Raw genomic sequence first — 14,720 nt, 5'->3', positions numbered from 1 at the left:
AAGATGGAGAGTGACACAGTTATTCAGAGATTAGGGTCCTGAACTTAAAGAAAGGAAACTTCGACTGAATGAGATGTGAATTGGCTAGGATAGACTGGAGAATGATACTTAAAGAGTTGATGGTGGATAGGCAATGGCAGTCATTTAAATATCACATGGATGAACTACAACAATTGTACATCCCTGTGTGGCGTAAGAATAAAAAAGGGAAGGTGGCTCAACCGTGGCCAACAAGGGAAATTAGGGAAAGTGTTAAAACCAAGAGGCATATAAATTGGCCAGAAAAAGCAGCAAGCCTGAGAACTGGGAGAAATTTAGAATTCAGCAGAGGAGGACCAAGGGTTTAATTAGGAAGGGGAAAATAGAGTATGAGAGTAAGCTTGCAGGGAGCATAAAAACTGACTGCAAAAGCTTCTACAGATATGTGAAGAGAAGATGATTAGTGAAGACTAATGTAGGTGCCTTGCAGTCAGAATCAGGGGAATTTATAATGGGGAACAAGGAAATGGCAGACCAATTAAACAAATACTTTGGTTCTGTCTTCACTAAGGAAGACACGAATAACCTCCAGAAAATACAAGGGGACCGAGGGTCTAGCGAAAAGGGGAAACTGAGGGAACTCCTTAATATTCAGGAAATGGTGTTAGGGAAATTGAAGGGACTGAAGGCCGATAAATCCCTAGGGCCTGATAGCCTGCATTCCAGAGTTCTTAAGGAAGTGGCCCTAGAAATAGTGGATGCATTGGTGATCATTTTCCAACATTCTATAGACTCTGGTTCAGTTCCTATGGATTGGAAGGTAGCTAATGTAACACCACTTTTTAAAAAAGGAGGGAGAGAGAAAACAGGGAATTATAGACCGGTTAGCCTGACATCAGTAGTGGGGAAAATGCTGGAATCAATTATTAAAGATGTAATAGCAGCGCATTTGGAAAGCAGTGACAGGATTTATGAAAGGGAAATCATACCTGACAAATCTTCCAGAATTTTCTGAGGGCAACTAGAAGTGTGGATGAGGGAGAACCAGTGGATGTGGTGTATTTGGACTTACAAAAGGCTTTTAAAAAGGTCCCACACAAGAGATTAGTGTGCAAAATTAAGGCACATGGTATTGGGGGTAATGTATTGATGTGGATAGAGAACTGGTTGGCAGACAGGAAGCAGAGAGTTGGGATAAACGGGTCCTTTTCAGAATGGCAGGCACTGACTAGTGGGGTGCCGCAGGGTTCAGTGCTGGGACCGCAGCTATTTACAATATTCATTAATGATTTGGACGAAGGAATTGAATGTAATATCTCGAAGTTTGCAGATGACACTAAGCTGGGTGGCAATGCGAGCTGTGAGGAGGATGCTAGGAGGCTGCAGGGGGACTTGGACAGGTTAGGTGAATGGGCAAATGCATGGCAGATGCAGTATCATGTGGATAAATGTGAGGTTATCCACTTTGGTTGCAAAAACAGGAAGGCAGATTATTATCTGAAGGATGACAGATTAGTAAAAGGGGGAGGTGCAACAAGACCTGGGTGTCATGGTACATCAGTCATTGAAGATAGGCATGCAGGCAGTAAAGAAGGCAAATGGCATACTGGCCTTCAAAGCAAGGGGATTTGAGTACAGGAGCAGGGAGGTCTTACTGCAGTGTACAGGGCCTTGGTGAGGTCTCACCTGGAATATTGTGTATAGTTTTGGTCTCCTAATCTGAGGAAGAACATTCTTGCTATTGAGGGAGTGCAGCGAAGGTTCACCAGACTGATTCCCGGGATGGCAAGACTGATATTTGAAGAACGACTGGATCGACTAGGCTTATATTAACTGGAATTCAGAAGCATGAGAGGGGATCTCATAGAAACATATAACATTCTGATGGGTTTAGACAGGTTAGATGCAGGAAGAATGTTCCCGATGTTGGGGAAGTCCAGAACCAGGGGTCACAGTCGAAGGATAAGGGGTAAGCCATTTAGGACCGAAATGAGGAGAAACGTCTTCACTTAGAGAATTGTGAACCTGTGGAATTCTCTACCACAGAAAGTTATTGAAGCCAGTTCGTTAGATATATTCAAAAGGGAGTTAGATGTGGCCCTTACGGCTGAAGAGATCAAGGGGTATGGAGAGAAAGCAGGAATGGGGTACTGAAGTTGCATGATCAGCCATGATCATATTGAATGGTGGTGCAGGCTCGAAGGGCTGAATTGCCTACTCCTGCACCTACTTTCGATGTTTCTATGTCTGTGCAACCTGTTATAACAACATCAGCCGTTTAGGTCCAGTATCATTCTGGTGAACCTGTGCTGCTCCCTCTCCGAGCCCGATATAACCTTCCTGAGGAGCAGTGCGCAGAGCTGCACCCAGTGCTCTCAGACATGTACATGCACTTTCAGCCCCCGAGGGTTCCCCAGCAGCAACCAGGAATGGGAGTTGTTATGTCTGTAATGTACCTATAACATTACATTCAATTCCTTCGTCCAAAGCATTAATGTGTTGTACTCAAACTGTAGAGACCTTGGTCCTTTATTCGTAACTCCAGAGTGAGGCACAAGCATGGTGGCTTCCCTTTTATAAGCTCCTGCCACCAGGGCAGGAAACCCCAGTCTCCACCAGTTGCACCCTCTAGTGGTGCCAGCACAGTATATACACAGTATAAACCTTATTGAGAGTACATCAGGTAAACAAGTCTCCATCTTATACAACTATACAGTGACTACACAGAGAGTATATCTATAGTCTGCATATATAACAGGAATCCCACCTGACGTCACCCCTCAAGAAAAGAAAAAGCTTGTGTTTATAGAGCAGCTTATCAAATTAACCGGAGTCCCAAAGCGCTTTGCCCCTTTGTATTGGATGAGCAGATATTTTCTCCAATTAACTATTGGGAAGACCGAAGCCATTGTCTTTGGTCCCCGCCACAAACTGCTTCCCTAACCACCGACTCCATCCCTCTCCCTAGCATCTGTGTGAAGCTGAACCACACTGTTCGCAACCTAGGTGTCATATTTGATCCTGAAATGAGCTTTCAACCACATATCCACAGCATAACTAAAACCGTCTATTTCCACCTCTGTAACATCGCCCGCCTCCGCCCCTCCCTCAGCTCATCTGCTGCTGAAACCCTCATCCATGCCTCTGTCACCTCGAGACTTAACTATTCCAATGCACTTCTGGCTGGCCTCTCACATTCTACTCTACCTAAACTTGAGGCCATCCAAAACTCAGCAACTTTTGTCCTAACTCACAATGAAATCATGGCTGAGTCACACCAATTCCCGCTCACCCATCACCCCGTGCTCGCCGACCTGCATTGGCTCCTGGTTAAGCAATGCCTCAGTTTCAAAATTCTCAGCCTTGTTTATAAATCTATCCATGGCCTCGCCCCTCCCTATCTCTATAATCTCCTTCAGCCTCACAAACCCTCCCTCCCTGCCCACCCACCCCCCTCCCCCCTGTCGAGATCTCTGCGCTCCTCAAATTCTGCCCTCTTGAGCATCCCTGATTATAATCACTCCACCATCGGTGGCCGTGCCTTCTGTTGCCCCAAGCTCTGGAACTCCCTCTCTAACCCTCTCCGCCTCTCTTTCCTCCTTTAAGACGCTCCTTAAAACCTGCCTCTTTGACCAAGCTTTTGGTCAGCTGCCGTCCTTTCTTCTTATGTGGCTCGGTGCCAGATTTATTTGTTTTAATTTATAATACTGCTGTGAAACGCCTTGGGATGTTTTACTACGTTAAAGGCGCTTTATAAATACAAAGTGTTGTTGTTGTTTAAAGTGCAGTTCTGGACTAACTGCCTCACCTGGAAAGGGCAATCCTACACAGAGAGGCCTGTAATGTAATGTAATGTAATGTCAGGGTGCCTTGCTTTGTGACCCCTTTAATCTTCATCCATTTCTGGAAGCTTTCTCATTTCAAATGTAACCTTCAGTGTATGTTTGTGCTGAGGAAGTGCCTTGCCATTCAGTAATTGGACAGCAAGCTATTTTTAACACAAGTTGAGCATGAGAGAAGCATCTGAGTGGAAAGGAATGAGAAGGAATATGTTCCCACACAGCAGTTGGCAGTAATGGTGTGGGAGGGGCAGATATTCTTTACTCATGCTTGGAGCTTGTTTAAGAAAACACATTTCAAAAGACCCCTTTCTAACAATGAAAGGAAACAGGAAGATCCCACCTTAAATACCTTCCCCGGTCACGGTATGGAATGTTTTGTTTATTGACACGACTGTGACCTGATTGTATTCAGGCACCAAACCCTTGTACAGGTCAAAGGCCCAGTTACCAGCCCGTGCTGAGAAGCTGCATTCCTTCGGAGACTTTATACTTCGAGGAAAATATTGTTCAGGTTCGGATCAGATTCCCAGTTGTTGCTGAGATGACCAATCCCAACAAAGGGTGGTGGTTGGGGGTGGTCAGGGCAGGGGAGGGAGTGGTCAGGGCGGGGGGGAGATGGTCGGCGGGGGGGGGGATGGTCAGGGCGGGGAGGAGCCGATAGTCAGGGGGGGGGGTGGTCAGAGGGGGGAATGTCGGGGGGGATGATCGGGGGTGGAGGGGTGTGGGTTGCCACGATTGAGGAGATAATCAGCCCGTGTTCCTTTTCCTGATTGTAATCCTGAGGCCTGTGCTGCGATGTTTGCGGACGGCGGGTGAGGCTCTCACTATCCTGCTTCAATTTGAAAAGGGAGGGTCAGTGGGTCAGAGGGAGGGTCAGAGGGAGGGTCAGAGGGTCAGAGGGAGGGTCAGAGGAAAGGTCAGAGGGTCAGAGGGAGGGCCAGAGGGTCAGAGCGAGTGTCAGACGGAGGGTCAGTAGGTTTGTTGCTCGTTGGGGCTCGGGACAGGGATTGCTCGAGGCTGGAGTAGAACTCCTCTTTGGTCGCGTCTGTAGCTTCCAGTGTTGGGGCGTACGTGCTGAAGACTGTAGCGCACTGGTTCCAGGCTAGGGTGAGCTGAAGAGTCGTGAGGCATTCGTTTATCCCACAGGGGGAGTCTCTGAGACGGCCCACAAGCTCGTTCTTTACGGTGAAGCTCACCCCACGGAGGCGGCATTCTGCTTCTGGTTTGCCGTTCCAGGATGACTGAAAAAGGCGAAATGCGTCTTCCTAGCTCCAGAGGTAGAATTCCTGGGGATGAGGGTAGCAGCAGACGGGATCAGACCGACTGCGTCCAAAACAGAAGCAATCCAGAGAGCACCCAGACCCCGTAACACGACGGAGCTGCGTTCATTTCTGGGGCTCCTGAACTATTTTGGTAACTTTCTTCCCAAATCGAGCACGCCGTTAAAAGCCACTACACGTGCTCCTACACAAAGGTCGCGAATGGGTCTCGGGGGACAGCCAGGAAAGGGCTTTTGATAGAGCATGAAATTTGTTAGGCTCCAACAATCTGTTAACGCTATATGACCCATGTAAGAAACTCATTTTAACATGCGACGCATTGTTATATGGGGTCGGGTGTGTGTTGCAGCATGTTAATGCCAAGGGTCAGTTACAGCCGGTAGCTTATGCCTCCAGAAGTCTGTCCCAGGCAGAGCGGGGCTACGGGATGGTAGAAAAGGAAGTGCTTGCATGTGTATATGCGGTAAAAAAAATGCACCAGTACCTGTTTGGCAGGAAATTTGAGCTGGAGACAGATCACAAACACCTAACGTCCCTTTTGGCCGACAACAAGGCCATAAATGCAAATGAATTGGCCCGCATACAGAGGTGGGCACTCACGTTAGCCGCCTATGACTACAATTCGGCACAGACTGGGAACTGAAAACTGTGCTGATGCACTCAGCAGGCTCCCAATAGCCACCACCGAGGGGGCAACCGAGCATGCTGCTGAGATGGTCATGGCTGTTGAAGCTTTCAAAAGAGAAGGCTCACTGGTGACAGCCCGTCAGATCAAAGTCTGAACAACTAGAGACCCGCTACTGTCTTTAGTCATGAAATGTGTCCTGAATGGGGACTGGGCAGCCACGTATGGGGCATGCCCTGAGGAATTCAAACCATTTCACAGGTGCAAGGATGAACTCTCGATTCAGGCCGATTGCCTACTATGGGGAAACCGAGTAGTCATGCCCCAGATGGGCAGAGAGGCGTTCATCAGAGAACTCCACAATGAGCACCCGGGCATTGTCATGATGAAGGCAATTGCCAGGTCACACGTTTGGTGGCCAGGGATAGATGCAGACCTGGAACTTTGTGTTCGCAGGTGCAAAACGTGTGCCCAACTGGGCAATGCGCCCAAGGAAACCCCCCTTAGCCCTTGGTCCTGGCCCGCCAAGCCATGGTCACGCATCCATGTGGACTACGCAGGTCCTTTCATGGAAAAAATGTTTTTGGTTGTATTAGACGCCTACTCCAAATGGATCGAGTGTGACATTCTCAATTCAAGTACACCCTCTGCCACGGTAGAACGTCTACGGGAAATGTTCGCCGCCCATGGTCTACCGGACGTCTTGTTCAGCGACAATGGCCCGTGCTTTACAAGCATTGAATTCCAGGACTTGATGGCAGGAAATGGTATTAACCATGTCAGAATGGCACCGTTCAAGTCGGCCTCAAACAGCCAGGTGGAACGAGCAGTGCAGATAATCAAACAGGGGATGCTCAGAATCCAAGGGGGTTCCCTACAAAGCCGCTTATCACGCCTCCTGTTGGCCAACAGATCCCGACCACACTCGCTCACAGGGGTCCCACCCGCAGAGCTGCTAATGAAAAGGATGCTCAAAACCAGATCATCCCTTATACACCCCACCATGAAAGAAATTATTGAGAGCGGGCACCAGTCACAACGTGACTACCATGACGGGAATGTGAGGGCGCGATGTATTGATGTCAATGACCCTGTATTTGTTTTCAACTACGCTGCAGGGCCCAAATGGCTCGCAGGCACTGTGATTGCCAAAGAGGGGAATAGGATTCTGGTGGTTAAACTTACCAATGGACAAATCTGCCGCAAACACATGGATCAAACAAAAAGGACGTTCAGCAACCCCTTAGAAGAAGCAGAGGAAGAACACAATGTAGAGTTCACTCCTCCGCAGGTGACCAAACACCGAAACCAAGTGGAGGAGAGCCCAGTCACTGTGGGCAATCCGGACAAACAGTAGACACTCAGGCCAGCGCCAACAACCAGAGCCCCAACTCAGGCGCTCTACAAGGGAGCATAAACCACCAGAGAGACTTAACCTGTGATCCCAGTAAGACTTTGGAGGGGGAGGTGATGTCATGTATTCAACTGTCATTGTAACCCGTGTATAAACTGAACTAAGTTGTACACCGTGAGAACATTGACCACTAGGTGGTGAACTTGTGGGAGACACTCCTAACCTGGACTTTCAGGTAGAAAAGAGGAAGCTCCACCCAACTTCATCACTTTAGTGCTGGCTAATAAAGGTTACTGGCCACAGAGTGACACTCTCTCAAGTATGGGCCTCGTGTGCATTTATACTATATAGTAACGACATATTAGTCTGTGCACACACACACACAGTGTGACTCACTCCCCATGCCCACACACACAGTGTGACTCACTGCCCGTGCACACAGTCTGACTCACTCACCGTGCACACACACACACACAGTGTGACTCACTCCCCATGTACACACACACAGTGTGACTCACTCTCTGTGCACACACACACACATACACACAGTGTGACTCACTCCCCGTGCACACACAAAAACACTGTGACTCACTCCCCGTGCACACACACTGTGTGACTCACTCCCCGTGCACACACAAAAACACTGTGACTCACTCCCCGTGCACACACAAAAAACAGTGTGACTCACTCCCCTGCACACACACAGTGTGACTTACTCCCCGTGCACACACAGTGTGACTCACTCCCTTGCAAACACATAGTGTGACTCACTCCCCATGCACACACACAGTGTGACTCACTCCATGTGCACACATACACTCAGTGTGACTCACTCCCCGTGCACACACATAGTGTGACTCACTCCCTGTGCACACATATACACAGTGTGACTCACTCCCTGTGCACACACACAGTGCTTTCTCCATCCACCACCTGTTCTTTAGGTCCTGGGTTTTTTGTTGGACCTCAGCCTTGAGCAGTCTGTAACGTTGCTTTGTAGCTCCCGAGTTTGGTTGTTGCTTGAGGCACAAAAATGCTCTGCGCTTCTGATCTATTAGTTCTTGGATCTCCTGATTGTTTTCATCAAACCAGTCCTGGTGTTTTCTGATTGAGTAAGCAAGTGTCTTTTCACAGGCACTGGTTATAGAGGCCTGGAGGGCAGACCAAGCATTGAGCATGTCAGGGTCATCAAGGCACCCCAGACACACACACACAGTATGACTCACTGTCCGTGCACACACACACACAGTGTGACTCACTCCCCGTGCACACACACACACACAGTGTGACTCACTTCTCGTGCACACACACACACACACACAGTGTGACTCCCTCACCGTACACACACACACACAGTGTGACTCACTCCCCGTGCACACACACACACACACAGTGTGACTCACTTCCCGTGCACACACACAGTGTGACTCACTCCCCGTGCACACACACACACACAGTGTGACTCACTGTCCGTGCACACACACACACACATAGTATGACTCACTCCCCGTGCACACACACACACACACACAGTGTGACTCACTCCCCGTGCACACACACACACAGTGTGACTCACTCCCCGTACACACACACACAGTGTGACTCACTCCCTGTACACACACACACAGTGTGACTCACTCCCCGTACACACACATACAGTGTGACTCACTCCCCGTACACACACACACAGTGTGACTCACTCCCCATGCCCACACACACAGTGTGACTCACTCCCCGTACACACACACACACAGTGTGACTCACTCCCCATGCCCACAAACACACAGTGTGACTCACACCCCGTGCACACACACACAGTGTGACTCACTCCCCGTACACACACATACAGTGTGACTCACTCCCCGTACACACACACACAGTGTGACTCACTCCCCATGCCCACACACACAGTGTGACTCACTGCCCGTGCACACAGTCTGACTCACTCACCGTGCACACACACACACACAGTGTGACTCACTCCCCATGTACACACACACAGTGTGACTCACTCTCTGTGCACACACACACACATACACACAGTGTGACTCACTCCCCGTGCACACACAAAAACACTGTGACTCACTCCCCGTGCACACACACTGTGTGACTCACTCCCCGTGCACACACAAAAACACTGTGACTCACTCCCCGTGCACACACAAAAAACAGTGTGACTCACTCCCCTGCACACACACAGTGTGACTTACTCCCCGTGCACACACAGTGTGACTCACTCCCTTGCAAACACATAGTGTGACTCACTCCCCATGCACACACACAGTGTGACTCACTCCATGTGCACACATACACTCAGTGTGACTCACTCCCCGTGCACACACATAGTGTGACTCACTCCCTGTGCACACATATACACAGTGTGACTCACTCCCTGTGCACACACACAGTGCTTTCTCCATCCACCACCTGTTCTTTAGGTCCTGGGTTTTTTGTTGGACCTCAGCCTTGAGCAGTCTGTAACGTTGCTTTGTAGCTCCCGAGTTTGGTTGTTGCTTGAGGCAAAAAAATGCTCTGCGCTTCTGATCTATTAGTTCTTGGATCTCCTGATTGTTTTCATCAAACCAGTCCTGGTGTTTTCTGATTGAGTAAGCAAGTGTCTTTTCACAGGCACTGGTTATAGAGGCCTGGAGGGCAGACCAAGCATTGAGCATGTCAGGGTCATCAAGGCACCCCAGACACACACACACAGTATGACTCACTGTCCGTGCACACACACACACAGTGTGACTCACTCCCCGTGCACACACACACACACAGTGTGACTCACTTCTCGTGCACACACACACACACACACAGTGTGACTCCCTCACCGTACACACACACACACAGTGTGACTCACTCCCCGTGCACACACACACACACACAGTGTGACTCACTTCCCGTGCACACACACAGTGTGACTCACTCCCCGTGCACACACACACACACAGTGTGACTCACTGTCCGTGCACACACACACACACATAGTATGACTCACTCCCCGTGCACACACACACACACACACAGTGTGACTCACTCCCCGTGCACACACACACACAGTGTGACTCACTCCCCGTACACACACACACAGTGTGACTCACTCCCTGTACACACACACACAGTGTGACTCACTCCCCGTACACACACATACAGTGTGACTCACTCCCCGTACACACACACACAGTGTGACTCACTCCCCATGCCCACACACACAGTGTGACTCACTCCCCGTACACACACACACACAGTGTGACTCACTCCCCATGCCCACAAACACACAGTGTGACTCACACCCCGTGCACACACACACAGTGTGACTCACTCCCCGTACACACACATACAGTGTGACTCACTCCCCGTACACACACACACAGTGTGACTCACTCCCCATGCCCACACACACAGTGTGACTCACTCCCCGTACACACACACACAGTGTGACTCACTGTCCGTGCACACACACACACACAGTGTGACTCACTGTCCGTGCACACACACAGGCATAGTATGACTCACTCCCCGTGCACATACACACACACACAGTGTGATTCACTCCCCGTGCACACACACACACACAGCGTGACTCACTGCCCGTGCACACACACAGACATAGTATGACTCACTCCCCGTGCACACACACACACACACACACACACACAGTGTGACTCACTCCCCGTGCACACACACACACAGTGTGACTCACTCCCCGTGCACACACACACACAGTGTGACTCACTCCCCGTGCACACACACACAGTGTGACTCACTCCCCGTGCACACACACACACACACAGTGTGACTCACTCCCCATGCCCACACACACAGTGTGACTCACTCCCCGTACACACACACACACGCCCCACTGACAACCCCGCATCTGCCCCGCTCCAAAAATAAAGAGCTGAATTTCCCCGGACAGAACACTTTAAAACGGAAGGTGCGCCCCGCTCGGGATGGAGGGCAATTACAGCCACACCGGGGATAACTCCAATGCTCTACTTTGAAATAGCACCATGGGATCTTTTACATCCACCTGAGAGAGCAGACGGGGCCTCGGTTTAACGTCTCATCCGAAAGACGGCAACTCCGACAATGCGACGCTCCATCAGTGGGAGTGTCAGTGTCGATTTGTGTGCTCAGGTCCCGAGAGTGGGACTTGAACCCACAACCTTCTGTCTCAGAGGCGAGAAAGAGTGCTGCCCACTGAGCCACTGGCTGGTAGTTAAATAATAGAACGATAAATGAAATAAAGACTTGCATTTATGCAGCGCCTTTCATGATCTCAGGACATACCGAAGTGTTTTACAGCCAATGATGTACTTTTGGAGCGTAGTCACTGTTGTAATGTGGGAAACGTGGCAGCCAATGTGCGCACAGCAAGCTCCCACAAACAGCCTTAATGACCAGATAATCTGTTTTCAGTGATGCTGGTTAATTGATAGATGGATAGCTCATTTGCATAAGGGAGAGGCAGAAGACAATATTCAAGTGCAGAAAAGATTTATTTTCCTTTTTATTGCACTCTCTAATCTCACACATATTGAGCTGATACACGCAGTACTCACTGAATCTCCGATCCCCTCGGCCCCAGTCCATGATGTCCCAGGTATGGTCACAGTATAGCGCCCAGTTACTTCACACAGTGTTTCTCCGACTCAGTATCAGCGACTGAAAACAACCTCTACACTTGTGCAGCCTGGCCCAATACCAGGATCTGTGAACAATAATCAGGGTGGGACGGTCCTTAAAGCTGTACAGCCTTTATACAGCGAGTCTGTAAATGGCTTTTCAGGAACTGTTATCATTTTATTATTCTGGAATAATAATCAGTTCATATTATTGGTTTGCTGCCAAGAAAAATATGGTGACAATTACGCATGTGAATGTCTTTTCAGTTTGTAATTAGTAGGGTGGGTAAGAGGGAACCAGTGGACGTAGTGTACTTGGAATTTCAGAAAACTTCGATAAGGTGCCACACAAGAGGTTATTGCACAAAATTAGAGCTCATTGGGAAAGATGAAATATAATGTGAGGAAATGTGAAGTTATCCACTTTGTTAGCAACTATAGAAAAGCAGAATATTTTCTAAATGGTGAGAGATTGGGAAATGTTAATGTTCAGAGGGACCTGGGTGTCCTTGTTCACCAATCACTGAAAGTTAACATGCAGCTAAGGCAAGCAATTAAAAAGCCAATGGTAACTTAACAAAAGGATTCGAGAAAGGAAATCTTACTGCAATTATACAGGGCCCTGGTGAGACCACACCTGGAGTAGTGTGTACAGTTTTAGTCTCCTTACCTGAGGAAGGATATACTTACTGGTCATTGAGGGAGTGCAACAAAGGTTCACCAGACTGATTCCTGGGATGGGGGGATTGTTCTATGAGGAGAAAGACTCGGCCTATATTCTCTAGACTTTAGAAGAATGAGAGGTGATCTCAATGAAACATACAAAATTCTTACAGGGCTCGACAGGGTAGATACAGGGAATACCCCTGGCTGGGGAGTCTAGAACCAGGGATCACAGTCTGAGAATAAGGGGTCGGCCACTTCGGACTGAGATGAGGAGAAACTTCTTCACTCAGAGGGTGGTGAATCTTTGGAATTCCCTGCCCAGAGGGCGGTGGAGGCTCAGTATTTGAGTATATTCAAGACAGAGATTGATCGATTTTTGGATATTAAGGGAATCGAGGGATATGGGGATCGGGTGGGAAAGTGGAGTTGAGGCAGAAGATCAGCCATGATCTGATTGAATGGCGGAGCAGGCTTGAGGAGCCGAATGGCCGACTCCTGCTCCTAATTCTTATGCTCTTATGAAACCTAGGTGGAAAAATAAAGCTCAGAGCCAGTTCTATGCCACAGGTGTACAAAACATACAGAGGGTTATAGATTAGCTTTCATGCATTTTCTGAATGGATTCTGTTACAGTTTTCCAAATACTCACTGGTGGACTGCACTTTCCATACCAGGTCTCTTATTAAGCAAAACTGATGCTTTATTTACTACCGAATACAAGGATAGTGTGCCCAGGTTCAACAGTCAAGATCAAAGAACTTGCATTTATTTAGCACCTTTCATGACCTGAGGAGGCCCACTTAGTGGAGCACTTCCTCAGCACTGTAAAACCGAAGTTTAAGTCTCTGGACCTGAGACTTGTGACTCTGAGGCGAGAGTGCTACCCACTGCGCGACGGCTAACACAGGGGACCAGAAGCTTGGTCAGAGGTGGTTTCAAGGAGGGACGTAAAGGAGGAGAGAGTTGTAGAGGCAGAGAGGTTTAGGGAGGGAATTCCAGAACTTGGACAATAATGTGTATAAAGCATTCAGTGCCTCATCACATTCCTCAGGACATCTCAAGGTGCTTTGCAAGCACTGAATCACATTTGAAAAGCCTGTCACTGTGTTATGTGGACAAGTGCAAAAGTCAGTTTATGCACAGCAAGGTCCCACAAACAACAAATGACTATATGAACTGCTGTTGGCCAGGGCACTGAGATAACTCCCCTGCACTTCCAATCGTCTCATTGAATCTTTTATGTGTGTCGGATCGAGCAGATAGGACCTCAGTTTAACAGTCGGTGAAAGACGGTGTAACACTCCCTCAGTACTGGACTGAAGTGTCAGCCCACACTATGTGCTCACATCTCTGAAGTGGAACTTTGAACCCACGATCTTCTGTCTCAGAGGCGGGACCATTACCCACTTAGCCACTCTGGCACTTCATACTCACAGGAAGTATTACGGAGTTTAACAGCTTTGAAAATGGATAAATCCCCAGGCCCGGGCTGTAAGAGAAACAAAAGAGGAAATAGAATCATAGAATCATAGAAATTTACAGCATGGAAGGAGGCCATTTCGGCCCACCGTGTCCGCGCCAGCTGACCAAGAGCTATCCAGCCTAATCCCACTTTCCAGCTCTTGGTCCGTAGCCCTGTAGGTTACGGCACTTTAAGTGCACATCTGGGTACTTTTTAAATGCGGCGAGTGTTTCTGCCTCTACCACCCTTTCAGGCAGTGAGTTCCAGACCCCCACCCTCTGGGTGAAGGAATTTCTCCTCGTAACTCCTCTAAACCTGTCCGTAATTACTTTAAATCTATGGGATATTCTTTGTTCCAGTCCTACTCACCTTTTTTTCTGGTACATTGATGACTGCATCAGTGCCGTTTCCTGCTCTCGCCCTGACCTAGAAAATTTAATTCACTTTGCATCCAATTTCCACCCTTCCCTCACCTTCACATGGTCCATCTCCGACTCTTCCCTTCCCTTCTCTGTCTCTATTTCTGGGGATAGGCTTTCGACCAGTAGCCACTATAAGCCCACTGACTCCCACAGCTACCTGGACTACACTTCCTCCCACCTCGCATCCGGTAAGGACTCCATTCCATTCTCTCAGTTTCTCCATCTCCGTCGCATTTGCTCTGACGACACCATCTTTCATACTAGTGCCTTTGACATGTCTTCCTTTTTCCTCAACAGAGGATTCCCCTCCGCCGTGCTAACATGGCCCTCGACTGTGTCCGTTCTATTTCCCGCACCTCTGCTCTTACTCCTTCCCCTCCTTCCCAGAACCATGACAGGGTTCCCTTTGTCCTCACCTTTCACCCCACCAGCCTCCACGTTCAACGGATCATCCTCCACCAT

General features: G+C 48.9%; 2 protein-coding genes across 2 annotated transcripts in view; both read right to left on the bottom strand.

Moving 5' to 3' along the window:
- Positions 1–12,266, bottom strand: part of LOC139275637 (thrombospondin-3-like) — a 62,680-nt gene extending 50,414 nt beyond the window's left edge. The window contains exon 1 of the mRNA XM_070892808.1: positions 11,646–12,266. Within this exon, the coding sequence (XP_070748909.1) occupies positions 11,646–11,676 (31 nt within the window). The 5' untranslated portion in view covers positions 11,677–12,266. The remainder of the gene's footprint in view (positions 1–11,645) is intronic.
- A 10-nt stretch (positions 12,267–12,276) lies between these two features.
- Positions 12,277–14,720, bottom strand: part of LOC139276367 (putative nuclease HARBI1) — a 52,470-nt gene continuing 50,026 nt past the window's right edge. Inside the window, exon 2 of the mRNA XM_070894237.1 lies at positions 12,277–13,863. The gene's annotated coding sequence lies outside the window, so the exon portion shown is untranslated. The remainder of the gene's footprint in view (positions 13,864–14,720) is intronic.

Source organism: Pristiophorus japonicus, chromosome 11 (assembly GCF_044704955.1).
Source record: "Pristiophorus japonicus isolate sPriJap1 chromosome 11, sPriJap1.hap1, whole genome shotgun sequence".
Taxonomy (NCBI): Eukaryota; Metazoa; Chordata; class Chondrichthyes; family Pristiophoridae; genus Pristiophorus; species Pristiophorus japonicus.
The sequence above is the reverse complement of the archived record's forward strand: the minus strand, read 5'-3'. Positions and strand labels throughout refer to the sequence as shown.